Genomic DNA, 14,410 nt, shown 5'->3' on the forward strand with positions numbered 1-14,410 from the left:
CAAATCCTACTCCAGAAACCACACAGCTGGAGGACACTGCTGAGAGCCTGAAGAATAGCTGTGCAAAGCCAGCTGAGCAAAACCCCCAAGTCTCCATTCTCCAGGGTCCATCAGTGCTTCTCAACAGCCCCTGAAGGACTGGGACCCCTGCTTCCCACCCATCATCAGCTGTACAGAGGTGCCCCAGTGCCCTCTGCCTTGGAAAAGTCACCTCTAAGTGGCACCTTGAAATAGCAGAGCAGGAAAGCAGGAAGCAGAAAAAAATCCTGCAGGACCTGCCCTCTGGGCATGGCTTGGTCTTCCCAAGCATCTCATCCTCTGGTTTCTCATGGACCTCCCTCTACAGATGGGGCATGAGAGCTGCAAGTGCCCCAGGCAGGGAGGAAAGGCCTTGCAGCAGCACAGCTGCACGGACACAGCTCTGCAGGTCCGGCCCTGGTACGAGCTTGTGAAACCCATCCTTGACACGCCAGGCCCACCCAGCCAAGGTGCATTGCTCCCTGCACAGGCTGAAAGCAGAATTTCATTGTGGAGCTAGAGAAAGCTGTCCTGGAAAAATCCCTCACTTTAAGGTTGTATTATCCCCAAACAGCTGGAAAAGCAGCAAGAGGAAAGTTCATGCCTCTCCTCCTTGGCCCAGGAGGCTGAACCTGGACTCTCCCACATGGCCTGATGCTTTATCCACAGACTCAAACAAGTCCATAGTATCAGGTTTTAACCAGCTCCACAAGTTCAACACACCCAATGTGAAGAAGAACAAATCTCAAGCCCCTCACAGATCGCCCCCTCCATCAGTCATTCCCCCCCAGTCCCAGCCCCAGCCTACAAGCCCTCCACTGGCTGCACCAGCCCTGCTCCCCCTGCCTGGGGAGTAGCCCCAGCTCCTTCTGCCCAATGCAACCTCCACATATTGAGGAGCTGCCTTTCTCTGCAGCTGGTCCCCAAAGAGGCTCTTCAACGGCACAGAGATCAGAGGCTGTGGGGGTACACAACCCCCACACATCTTTGTGTGGACAAGCAGTCTGAGAACAGACCTTGCACCCTGCTCTCCACTATTAACAGCAGCTTGGCACAAAGCAAGTCTAGATAGAACAGGGAAACCACAGGGAAATCCATGCTCTCTGGAGAGCAAAGGACCACAGGTTTCCCTTGATCTCAGACTCCAGAAATGTGACACAGACAGCTAAAGACCTTCCATAAAATTAAGGGAGAACTTGTCAACACAACCCAGACTAATTTGTGCTCCAGCATCTCTGCCCCTGATTTCACTGAAGGGTGCCCCAGCTAAAACCTCCAGAGCCAGGTTTCTCTTGCCTCGCTCAGATGGAATATTGGAGTATCTTGCCTCCTCTCACACAGGGCGATATGAAAAACGGGCATATAAAAACCAAGCAATGGCTGCTACTGACCAGTGGATTTCCCTGGAAAACAGCCCCACAGATACTTACCATCTGTATCCTGAAGTCTACAGGGATAAGACCATTGTTGAAGAGGGTAAGAATTTGTGAACTAGGCTGTAGCAGTGGGATCACACCAAACTCTATCAGCCCTGGACTCAGCTTGATGTCTGTCAGCTCTCCAATGCTCTGTAATACTATATGCTGTTTCAGGAAGCAGGCAAGAAAGATTTTTTTAAAAAAAGAAAAACAAAACAAACCGCAACAGGGCAACCTAAAAAAGCTTAAACAGCTCAACTCTGCTCAAGTTATTTCTTTAGGGACAGCTACCACTCTCCAGCTGAAATACTGGGCATTTGGGGAAAAAACAACAAAAACAAAACAAAAACAAAACAAACAAAACAAAACAAAAAAAACCCACACAAAACATGTTCACCTCCAAATTAAAATGGATTAAGGTAAGAGAAACTTTCAAATTACAAAATTATTGACCCAAAGGTAAAAGCTTTGCAAGAAATTTCTAGTTAAGACCAGGCAGAAAGTTAAACAACTGGTTATTCTGGTGGGGAGAAACCCTCCTCTTTAAGGTAAGCAGCCTGATAGTTGAAACAACTGTTTTGTCAAACTTAGGTTCCCGGGCACAGCCTGAACTGTCTGTCTTTCCTGACTGACTGATTTACATGCAGTGTCACAATGGCCCAGGTTCAGATGTTTGGTGCCATCCAGGGAATTTGGCATCATCATTTCCATATGTTTTAATATAAATTTAAATCCTTGCAACTACTCTTGAAATGCCAGCTTTCCTTTCTTTTAGAGAAAGCTCAAGGTTCCCAGAAGTCTTCTGACGTCCTCTTTTGTGATCAGAGAGTTGACATTTTAAAATAGATGTTTTCAAAGCTAATAGCATTTTAAAGATTAATTAAATGATTTTATCCTAGGTTCCAGCTTAGATGAACTACTTTCTGTGTCAGACACTGAGATTACCACCTATAAGGCATGAGCTGTTTATGCCACCAATCCCTCCTGTCCTCCAAAGCAGCCTGTGCCTGGTTTCCCCAGAACAATCCCCATACCCTTTGCAGCCTGCCAGGACAAGTTGCACAAAGGCACACATCTCCCCTTGCACTCACCCGTGGGTTTCTCTCATCCCCAAACACGCTGATAAGAACACTGGTGCGATGCTCGCCCAATGTTTGGACTTCGATTGTAACTGGAATCTCTTCAATGCTGTGAGGCTGGACAATCCCACAGGGTTTGGGGCTGGAGTAGAACACAGGAGTGTCCTCCTTGCGTTTCTAGAAGGGACAGAATCAAATGCAACTTCAGAGGGATGTCTGAATAAACTTTAAACTCCTTAACATCCACCACAACGGCAACTTACACACATTTTTAAAAATCCCCAGGGCAAAGATAAAAGGCAGAAACAAGATGCAAGAATTGTAGGCTTAGCATCCTCAGGGGATTCTGTAAGGAGGCTGCCAACACAGGAGCTGGTGTCTGTGGGTACAGCAGCTTTTCACAACCCTCTAAGGTGTCCCACAAGAAAAGACCCTGAAGACTAAAACATAAACTGTTTCCTCAGGAGATTACACTGCATCCTAAAGTTTACATTCAGGTAGGATCCTGCTCTCAGCAGATCTTTAAGACTGAATAGAAACCAGCAAGGACTTATCCAAACCCTTTTCCCCTGGAATAATCTCCTCAGTAATATTTGCAAGGAGGTGCATGTGATGCCAAACCTGGGGAATAAGCCCGTAGCAGCCAGGAAGGTCGGTGTTATTCACAACGAGGAACTTCCTCTCGTAGGGCACCTTGAGGCGGCACTCATTGTACAGCAGGACGTGAGGGTACACTCGCAGCTCAGGAACGAGACATCTGGGCAATGAGATGACCCCAGGGGAATCAGAGATACTGAGATACTGAGAGGATGGAGAATGTTTACCCTCGAAGACGGGAGCATAACATGTTTGTCATTGTCAAATAGATAATTTAACAGCCCTACAGTGATAAATTGCCTTCAAAGTCTTCCCACTCAAACATGTCCTCTCAAGGAGGGACAAATCCTGAGAGGCAGCACCCAGAGACTGCCAAGTGCCCCAAGCAGAGCACAGCTGTCCCACAGCTGCCTCAGCCCCTCCTTTACCCAAGAAGGCTTGCAAGAACTCCTGTAACAGTTCCAGTGATCCGTGAGCTCTGGGGGAGCCTTCCCAAAAAGGATCAGTGCTCACCAAGGCTCAAGGAACACACGACTCTAGTGTCTCAATAAAAATTACTCCCTTCTCTCCCTTGGCACTGTTGCCCTGCCTGAGAACTCAACAATTTGCCCTAACCTTGGAGGGCATGAGACACCACCTGTCCTGCAGAGTGGGTGATCACCCCTTCCCAGTTCCTACATCTCCCTCAGTTCTTCACCCCACGCCTCTACACTGACTGTCCCCTGTTGCACTTGCTTAAAAAAACTGCAGCCCAGGCACTGACTGGATGGCTCTGCCTGGGAGAGGGAACAGCACCAGGGAACTGCATCTCTCTTGTCATTAAACTGACGCCTGCGGCAGCATAGCAGAATGGAATGCAGCTGCAGCAAGAACAACTTTTGGTTTTAGTCTGAGAACATTAACGCTCAAAATGGGAAGCAGAGGGAAGGAGAAAAACTAGAGCTGACCGGCCACATCAAGGGCTTTTTTCCCCTCATAAGATCCTGCTCTCATCACTCTTGCTGTGAGCCACTTCCCCACGGTCACGTGCCCTCATTAACAGAACCAGGCCCTGACTCTCAGCAAGCTGCTTGGTGTGTCCCAAACCAGTGCAGGTTGGTTACAACCCAGCACGACTCCACCTCTTGCAGAAAGGAGGAAAGGAGGCCCTTGGGAAATTTGTTCCACCTCAAGCACCAAAAAATCAGGCCAACAAATCACATCATTCCTGGTCCCTTTAGAAAAAGGCCCAGGACCATGCTGGGCTGTGAGCAGGGGTGCTTTTCAGCACAGGCTGCTTTCCAAGCACTGCTGTTCTCTCATCCGGCTGGGCAGAACATGAGGTCATTAAACAACACGTCTCCTTGGCAGCTCCAGCCAGAAAATCCAGGTCAAGGCAGCGTGCTGGGGGAGGCCAGGGAAGGGCTGGTACCTGGCCATGATGGTCACTGATGCCACTCCATTGCCAATACCCTCCAGGTCCACCAGCATTCTCCGGTAGAATTCCATCACGGTGTTGGAACACAGGGTCACCTGGTGGAAGAGAAGAACAGTAAATTCTTCCTTACAAAAGCTCATTACCCACATGTTATATCCTCCAGTTTTTGTTTCATGGTAAGGGAGGATTTTGCCTTAATTCTTCTGCTGGTCCATGTGTAGAACACAGTCTTCTGGAGTAACAAAAGCCTTCGGGCAATACCAGATTTGTTAAACATACCTTGCTATCAGGGCATAGGTCAGCTACATCAAAACATTAGACAAAGTTCTACACACCACTGTCTTCAAATTAAGAGGCCAATCTGACTACAATGACATAAATGCAGAGGAAATCTGCTGACTTGAACAGACTGAGTTCAGCTTTACAGCAGGAAGCTGAGGGAAAAGTGTGGCCCAGCAGGTGCTGGGCAGTTCATGGCTGCAGAGTTTTTTGTCTCCACTGGAGATCCCTGCGGTGAACACAAATCATTCTGCTCCTCAGGAGAAGAGAAATGAAACCAAGAACAAAAGCAAACTGCTTTATACAATGACATTTCTCTAACAGCCACCTTGTGTCCTCATCCTTCCTCTGCCCACCTGCAATCAAAGAAATTGCTCTCAAAAACACAAGAACAGCATCACTACTTGACCATCGGGTATTTGATTTCAGCTTGTGATTTTGGAAGCGAAACAGGTCTCCTCGAGGAATATGCCGAGTCAGCCAGCTAACAGAGGCCTCACGCCAGTGCACATCTCTCCCTCACACGATGCTCAAAGCTGGCAGCAGAGCTAGAGCCCTCCCACACTGCAGTGAACCTTCAGCCCCACCGGCTGCACTCTTCCCATACCTCGATATCCTGGTGTCCCTGGGGAAGGATGGTCCCTTGGCTGGGATTCATTGTAAACTCTCTTGGCTCCACATAAAAATGAATTCCGTGCTTCCAGGATGGGTCATTATGCTTGTGTATTTGATCAAAGCTGCTAACAGCAGGCTGAGTGCCATCGTCAGACATGCGGAGCTTGAACCTCTGGGACACTGGGGAGGGGTTAGTGAGGCGACAGGTCATGGTGTAGGGAAAGCCTAGGAAAAGGACACAAATATCCATTTAGGCAGCAATTACGTCACGACTCTTGGTGGGAATATCCTGGTAGAAGTGTGATTGGAGTTTAGCTCTTTATTATCTGAACTACAGCTCACTGAGAAGCTGCATGAGAAATGAATCATCACTTAGTTCCCTTTGACACTGATTCCAGAGTGCAGCCTTGAAAATGCCCACTCTTAGTCCCGCTGAACACTTCTGCAAGCTTCTCTCTTTCTGATGGGGAGGAGCTCCCTCACCTGCCCCAAACCAGCACCAGTTATTTCCCACTGGTGAGTGTGTACCCACACTGAGCATTTACTCTGAAAATTCAAGCTGTAAAATTCCCTGTTACGTCTGCCAACACTCCCACTGCTTTCAAGATACATAAACACTGAATTGTCATTGAGAAGAAGCTACAGTAAATGAAAGTGAGGATGGAATCAGGAACTACAACATGATGCAAAGCACTCTAATGCAGGTTTTCTCTGCAGGATCCTTAAGGCATCTCTTGGTTTGGGCCAAACAGACTGAGCACATGACAGCTCAGAGCCCACTAAACTGCAGGCAAACCCAAGCCTTGCTCTGAGATTAGCAATTAGTAACCATTTCCCATCTCACCCAAAAAACCCGGACATCACACCCGTGTTGCTCACTGTGATTGCTGCCTGCAAGGGTTTACCCCACTTTAGCTGTGAGATTTCCTTTCCATGCTGGAAAGCCAGAGATACAGCCATGCATGGTGAGGATGTCCTGCAGAACCCAGGCACCGGCCACAACCTGCTCTGCAGTGGATATATGGTTTGGCTGGCCAGCTCTGTGTGGAGGAGACTTCTTCCTGGGCCTGCTCACCAAGAGTCATTTGAAAACAGATGGGGAGGAAAAGCCAACTGCAGGCACAGCCCAGGGCTTCTCCACGCTCATCGACAGTGATCAGTGCCAGCTCCAGCAGTGACTCCAGCAGGGAGGCAAGAGAGGCACAAAAAGGACAAACACAGATGTCAAAACCTCAAATGAGACTGAGGTCACCACATGCAGACAACAATCAGCAGTTAAAAAAACTCAAAGATACAACAGCTGCCTTCAGCTGAAGAAAACTTAGGAATGAAATGGGATTAAGCAGGACCAATCTCCTGTTACAGAACAGTATTTCTACCTGATGCCTTTCTTACTTCATTTATTCAAAAGGCAACTTAACAAGTGCCTCAGTGGTGATGCAGGGTGGGGAAGAAGCAGCTTGGGAAAGGCAATTGGTTTTCTCAGAAAGTTCATGAACTTCATTGTTGTGGGTTTAGGCTTTGTAGTGAATTTCCCTCTTGGTCTTGGAAGGGGGATGGGGGTTTGGGGGATTTTGGCTGTGGGGGGTTGGGTTTTTCTGTTCAGGGTTTTTTGGGAGTTATGGCATGATGCCATGGGCGGTTTTGAAGTGGGACCTGAGGTTTTGCAGGGAGCGGACCTGTCCTTCCTTCCACTCGGGGATGGGGAAGCTCGGCCGTGTGGTGCTGTGGGAGGTTGAGTGCTTGTCCCCAGCACTTCACTAGGCTGCAGCTCAGCACCATCATCAAACTCGCCTGCCTTCCCTGCTTCTGCCTGCTGCTGTTTGGCACTGCTGAGATCCCCTGCTGCTCGTGAGTTTGCAGAAGGAGTGATTTCCCTCCCTCCCTTCCTCCCTTCCCTGCCCTCCCTGCCGGTGCCAGCTGGGAGGGGATCACTGCCCTGCCAGAGCCCACAGCTCCTCCTGCCTGTGATCATAACCACACCAAAGGGCAAAAACAGTACTTTTTCCGGGTTGGAAACTTCAGTTATTGTCTTGTTCTATGTGTTGTCCTTATATATTCTAGTAAAGAACTGTTATTCCTTTTCCCATATTTTTGCCTGGAAGCCCTGGAATTTCAAAGGTATAATAATTTGGAGGGAGGGGGTCATCTTCCCATTCAGGAAGATTCCCACCTTCCTTGGCAGACATCTGTCTTTTAAACCAGGACAGGGATACCAAAAATACTGCCTTTCTATTCCTTGGTACTATTTGATCTCACAATGGCAAAATGCTACCTGAGGCACAAGCAGCCCTGGAGTTCATACACTGAAGAGGCTGCTGCAGTGGCAGAACGTGAGTGAAGGATGCCTTCACATTCAAGCGTTCCACTTTGGAATGCACAGATCCCTCATGCTGTGTCTAAGCCCAGGGAACACTCACCAAAGGAAATGTCACCGAAGTCGAGCTCATCGACGTTGAAGTGTACAGTCGGTTCACAGACATGTCCCCTGTGATGAGGAGGAAATGGCTTGGTTAAAGGCAATTGCAAAGTGTCTGGCTGTAGTGGCTTGGGGGCAGAAAACCTAGTCGGGGGCACTGTGGGTTTCAGATCAACACACCACCATGTGCTCAGCACAGTGTCATGTGGACAGGAGGCAGCTAAAGCCCAAGTGGCTAGCAGCCACAGCCACGGATGCGGCTTTGGGCACAGGGCAGGCAGGAAAAGCCCCCGAGTTGCTGGTGGTCCCATGAAGGACCCTGAACACACACCCAGACATGGCTCTGTGCCTCAGTTTCCCCATCTGTAAGATGACAGACATAAAGGTGTCCCCACAAACTTCTGTAACCAGCCTTTCCAGCCACAGGTTCCCTGCTTTGCTGCTTCTTAATTGTAACTGGTGTTCCCATGGAGGAACTTTCTCAGCAGATTTTAACCCACACAATCATTACAGAGATTTGAGACCTGAAGCCAGGGGAGCCCCAAACCTCCTCTGAGAAGAGCAGCAACAGTGGACAGATGGATCCTAGAGGAAAGGACCAGCTTGTCACCAGTGCACCAGCTAGCACAGTCAAGAGCAATAGCTTAAACAGCCGAACATGGATGTTCTGAATCTACCACACCATCTCACCTATCCATGAACTCAGCAGACAGGCTCCAAAAGTCACCAACACCCACTGAAGTCAGCACTTGAAGCTGCACAGCACTCAGGAGTTTATTTCATGGCCAATCAATGCCCACTCAGCCTTTTGGTTAAAAATCAAGGACCAGTGAACTGTGCCTCCTATTGTGTTCACTGGACTGCCACTGGCTCTGCTCTACACATCTCAACAGGACACACTTGCCCTTGCTCAAGGAGAAAGCTGCTTATGCCATAACATCCCACGACCAGTTTGGGGAAGGGACAGAGGAAAATCAATTATTTGACGGTGGAAGGTTCCATCTTGATTTCCAATATAAAAAAGCAGCACTTTTCCTACAAAAACAAAGTCAGCATAATTGCTTCCCTACCATGGGAAGACCTACTCACCACTTTTCTCTTGCTAAGTAATAACTTTCTTGTTCTTTTTTATCCGTCTCCCTTATCTTATTGGTATAATTGACTGCAGATTGCTTTCATTCTTTACTGCCTTGATCCAGGGTCTCCCAACAGCAACAGCCTAGCTCAAAAGCTCCAGAGCACCAGCTTTCCTGCTTACACTACATCATCCTACCAGCACATGGCTCAGGCTAGCAGGGACAAGCCTTCATGCTGCTGTGGTCCTGGGGACTCAGCTCTGCCTCCCCTGTTATCACCCCTTCTCCCTTTTGCTGGGCCAGGATTATCTCACAATGGCACCAGCCCACAGGATGATGCCCACATCCTTGGGACAGTTCCTGCTGCACGGTTCCCTGCCTCCCACATCAGCCTTTTCCTGGCTGTGGAAAGAAGGTACCAGAGCACTCTGCACAGGAGCTGGGAGCACAGATTGTCCCCCACACCATGCCCATGAGAGGTGAGGTGAGGTGAGGTGAGGTGAGGTGAGGTGAGGTGAGGTGAGGTGAGGTGAGGTGAGGTGAGGTGAGGTGAGGTGAGGAGAGGTGAGGTGAGGTTGCTGCTGCCCATTTGGGATGGATTATTAAGGGGAGTTTTTAAAACCATTGCTGCTGGTGCCAAATCACCCAGGCTGGCCCATCTCCAAAGCCCTGGGGCCTTGCTGAGTGTTCAGGTGGGACATCCCAGAGCAGCTACTGCCCAAAGCTGATCCATCCCACTGCCTGCCACAGCCTAAGCATGAGACATCCATACGGGGAGTAGTCACTCCAGCTCCCAGGTAGCCACACAGGGCAGTAGACACCTCCACATTAAAGGGATGCCAGAACCAGAGCCAAGATTAAGACCTCAGGCAATGCCTTTTTTCTCTGCTCCACCACAAAATGAGGTAGGTGGGGGATGTCCCAGAGTCAGCTACAGATGGGCCCAGTAAGCTCCCAGAGTCCTTACTTGATTGTCAGGATTGCAGGTGTAGGAGATCCAGCCACACTGAACTGGAATTCTTCCTCAAACCTCCCCAGTACGGTGGCACTGAAGGAGATCTGGATGGTCTGGATCCCACCTGGTGCAATGATGCCCTCCTCAGGTGCAAACTTGAAGCAGTAGCCCACGGTTGTGGTTGAAGGGACATAGGTGAAGGGAGCATCAATAGGTGCTTGGTTAATCAGTTGCACCTGCAGCAGCAGAAAAGCAAAATGGAAATACATGTGCAATCTTCCCTTCGTGTGAATTATTGTCTAATGACACGATTAACACCCAGAAAAAGCAGCAGAAGATGCTTTGTGCTGCTGAATGGCAGAAGTCACAAAAATACAACAGGACAAGTTCTGCCTTTGGGTTTGCATGCAAAGCAGTGGTAACTCCACATAACCAGAGTCACTCTGGGGCTATCCCATGGACACAGAGCAGTCCACCTCTGGTCAGCATCAGCAAGCTCATTCAGACCTGGCCCTGAGAGCAGCATGGGGTGATTGCAGCTGCACAGTGAATCACCACAGAGCTGCTGCTGCTGGCCCAGTTAGCACAGCTCCAGCAGTACCATCTACTCATTCACCTTGTCCCATATCATGAAAACAATACATTGAAAATGAGGCATCAGCATCAAAATGTATAGACAGCGCCATCTTTTGGTAAGAAAACTCAGCATGTCTTTCTCTTCCACAGCCAAGCTCTTGAAAGTGTCTGGCATGATGTAGTGCCTCATTTTTTACCTCTTCCAGTTGCTCTCTCTTTATTTTATTTTTTAACAAACTTGACACTATTGCAGGGGAAGCAAATAGGTAGAAAAATCCTTTGCTTTATTCCTAGGAACACTCTTCTCTTTCTAGAGTCAGAGATGCACCAAGGCTGAAGTGTGGTGCGGGACTGGTCAGCAAGGGAAGAACTGCCAAGCCCTTTGAAAGGGCCAGCACTGAGCCAGAGGGCTGGATGGCTTTCCTGTGACTTCCAGGAATAAGCAGGAGACACTTGACTGAAAACTGTTTGCAATGGACCGAAGCTCAAACGTAGCCAGTTTATTCCAGCTGCTTCTGAACAGCTCAGCACAAAGGTGCCTTGTGTCTGGAGCTGCCACAAAAGCCTCTGAACATGCAGCTTTTTGATCCAGTGTTGGTTTCATATGCCAGGGGGTTGTTTTGCAGGAAGCCTCCCAGCTGATCCCCAAGGAAGGCCACACAAAAGCAGGGATTGGGGTTTCATGAACAACAGACACACCTTCCTGACCTCCCAGATTTGACCAGTACATCAAATATTCCCTGCTCACAACTAGCCAGGTTGGCAGGAATTCCACAGATCCACCAGGTTTGCTGCTGCCTCAGGAGCCATCAGGATCCATCCCAAGCCATGCTGCTCACCTCATAGACGTGGGGGGTGTCGACTAAAATCTTCCCAACATTCAGTGTATGATAGCTGAGTTCAACCAAAAGTTCTTGGCCTTCCCCGATGAGGCGCAGGGGCAGCCTGCTCTCTCGGCCTGGGGAGAAATGTCCATTTCAGTACAATAATTCCCTCTGTTATTCTGTGTTTTCCAGGCTGCCTTACTGCTAGTCCCAGACTCTGAGCTGCATGGGACCAGCTCCTGATGTTCCCAAAGAAGATACGGACCCTTCCCTCAGGATATTTCTGACTTCCAATTTCTAAGCCATTCCTTGGGCTGATTTCCAATTTTAGCCACCAGTTTGAGTTTAAAACATCTCTGATGTCTTGTGACAGGCCAAGTAGTAATGGGTATAAATTGAAAGAAAGGAAATTTAGGTTAGATGTTAGGAAGAAATTTTGTACTGTGAGGGTGCTGAGACACTGGAGCAGGTTCCCCAAGGGAGTTGTGGAGGTTCCAGCCCAAAGTGTTCAAAGCCAGGCTGGATGGGGCTTGGAGCTACCTGGTCTAGTGGGAGGTGTCCCTGCCCATGGTAAGGGCTTTGACACTAGAGAATATTTAAGGTCCATTCCATCCTTAATATATTATGATTCTATGGTTTCATTCCCATTCACTTAGAGGAGCTTTGAAATCCATTCAGTGAAGGCATAAAGCTCATAAAGAGTTTGGCAATTGCCAAACTACCTGGCCCAGTAGCACATAACTTTGTTGCCAAAGTCCTCAACTTCTGACACTCGGCACTCTGTTCTATTTCCACAGACAGAGCTGCAAGGCGACAATTGCCACACAGGGAGAGAAGAAGCTGCTGGCCAAGGGTGGTCCTTCTACAAACACCCTGGGCTCAGCAGGACTCGGCCACCTCTGGTCTGCTGGTGTCTGGGCAGTGGGATGTGATCCAGGGGCAGGGAGCACATTTCTAACTCAGCTCCTACTGCCTGATGATGGATCCATGTCAAATGGACCCATCCTGGAGGTCAGTGGTCTAGAGGGGCCTAGTGCTGGTTCACTAAAGCTGTTCTGCTCTGTAGCTCTTTGCCCTTTGTGGAAATGCTGGCAAAGTCATGGCATGAAAACGTCTCCCTGCACTGCCTGGCTTGTTCTGGGATCAGTAATCCAGACACAGGTGTTCTGAGCCCTGGCCTTGCACGAGAGACTCCCTGGAAGCTGCAGGGACAGTGGGAATGTGCCAGCTCTGCCTTGCTGAGCAGGGACTCTTCCCAGCAGTTACAGGGGAGCCCAGCGGGCTCAGGCTTGCACCATGGCTTCACTGTGGGTGAGACAAGCAGGGGAAAGGAGCTGTACCTGAGATGTTGCAGTAAGCCACACTTCGATACTCCAGTGCTTCTACAGGTTTAAAGGTCACCTTGATTTTGGTGCAACAGTTCGGCCCAATTTCTCCCTCCTAAGGCACAAAGAGACAGCAAAACGTTAATCTTCCAACTTCACATTTCTTGTTTTCAACCTCAGTCCTCTAAGCCTTTATTTAGAGCATCAATGATGAATGAACAACACAAGGGGCCCAAGGAAACACTCCAAACCCAGCTCAACACAGTGCTGGAAGCTCTTAATGCTCAGCTGATCAGCTCCCACTCTCCACAACAATCCTACTGCTCTGACACAAGCTCTTGGTCACATCATGCTGCTGTCAGCTACAGCAGTGTGGAACTGCCATTGTGCACTGGTGGCTCTTCTCAAGAAGAGACCATGATCCCCTTACTTGGAAATAAAAATAGTAGTTTAATGTGTTTTGAAAGAAAGAGGAGGTTGGGATTATTCTAGGGTTTACTCCAGGATGAGAAAGGATTTTGCACTGTGCAGGCACCAGGCATTCATCATCTCTCACAATACCAATACTCAGAATCAGGGCTCTGGTTGATGGCAGGACATGGGGGTTTGCTTACACAAATAGGAAAGGCTTTCTGTCCCTGTGTGCAAGAGAACTCAAAAGGCCCATTTAGACCTTCCAGCCTTGAGTCCAGGCTCACAGATGACACAGGAAGGGAGACTCAGAAATAGTGCAAGTCATGGATGCAGGAAGGGATTGGCATTTCTAGGATTAACCTTGGGCTGAATTTGGCCTCCTTTTTCCAGCAAACCATTGCATGCTTCAGGTCAAGATGGGAACTGGCAGAGCTCCAACACCCTCTGCCATACAGGGGAGCCCCTACCTACACAAACTGGTCCCTGTGGACAGTGCAAGGACACTCACTGAGTGCCCTGGAGCTGGAGCTCTGACAGCAGAGCTCAGCTTTGTAAGGCTCCCAGCCCTGCCTTGAGCCTGCAAGGCAGAACTGCTTTTAGCAGCGAGCTCTGCAGCAGCACCAGAGACTTGATGTTTTCCCTCCCAGCACATGGATCCACCTGAGGATCTGCTGAGTGAGTGCATCGGCATCCGGGAGGATGGGGAGGGTGGGTGGGAGGAGGAAGAGGAGGAGAAGGAGGAGAAAGAGGAGGAAAATTAGGTTCTCAGCTATCACTTACCATTGGCTCAATGGAAAAAATGTCATCAGAGAACAGCATGGGGTCTTCTTGCACCTTTGCCATCTTCTCCTGGACCATATGGCTCATGAGGGCAGTTTTATCTTCACAATAGCCCTTCTCCTGCTCTATTTTTTTATCCTCCATGAAGCTTTCCAGCCACAGCTCGTTCCATGGCCGCAGAAAATAGCACTTCCTGCAGCCACAGGGAGAGACAAAACCAGCAGATCATTTAATAAACCACATATTTGTAGACAGAAGTGTGAGTGCAGAAGGGCAAAGCACTTGGGGAGGAGCAGCAGCAGCAGCAGCTCCCCAGCAAGCACTGACCCCAAGCCACGGGGGTCCCAAATCAATGAGAGGATAACTTGTTCACTGGCACAGCAGGTAGTTTTACTCCACATTTGCAAGCTCAGGAGAGTTTTGGAAAGCCAGCATTCCTCAGAAGAACCTCCTGTCTCAAAGCCTCTGCCAAAACTGAGGGAGAATCCACCAGGCACCTCAACTGGCTTTTCCTACCCCTGAGCTGCTCGGGGGAGGCAGATAAAGATCACGGAGTGTCCACTGCAGGACTTCCCTGGGAAGGGGAGACAATTCTGGGTTGCAGCTACGTGTTACCAG

At 49.2% G+C, this 14,410-nt stretch overlaps 1 protein-coding gene across 1 annotated transcript in view; it reads right to left on the bottom strand.

Annotated features, from left to right (window-relative positions):
- The window catches only part of LOC134048169 (hydrocephalus-inducing protein homolog), a 74,809-nt gene that overhangs the window by 42,609 nt on the left and 17,790 nt on the right, over window positions 1-14,410 (bottom strand). The window contains exons 9-19 of the mRNA XM_062499769.1: window positions 13,793-13,985; window positions 12,614-12,713; window positions 11,289-11,407; window positions 9,886-10,109; window positions 7,844-7,911; window positions 5,416-5,648; window positions 4,524-4,624; window positions 3,137-3,272; window positions 2,528-2,692; window positions 1,449-1,601; window positions 902-976 (exon numbers count right to left, since the gene is read on the bottom strand). Of these exons, the coding sequence (XP_062355753.1) occupies window positions 902-976; window positions 1,449-1,601; window positions 2,528-2,692; window positions 3,137-3,272; window positions 4,524-4,624; window positions 5,416-5,648; window positions 7,844-7,911; window positions 9,886-10,109; window positions 11,289-11,407; window positions 12,614-12,713; window positions 13,793-13,985 (1,567 nt within the window). The remainder of the gene's footprint in view (window positions 1-901; window positions 977-1,448; window positions 1,602-2,527; window positions 2,693-3,136; window positions 3,273-4,523; window positions 4,625-5,415; window positions 5,649-7,843; window positions 7,912-9,885; window positions 10,110-11,288; window positions 11,408-12,613; window positions 12,714-13,792; window positions 13,986-14,410) is intronic.

Source organism: Cinclus cinclus, chromosome 11 (genome assembly GCF_963662255.1).
Source record: "Cinclus cinclus chromosome 11, bCinCin1.1, whole genome shotgun sequence".
Lineage (NCBI taxonomy): Eukaryota > Metazoa > Chordata > Aves > Passeriformes > Cinclidae > Cinclus > Cinclus cinclus.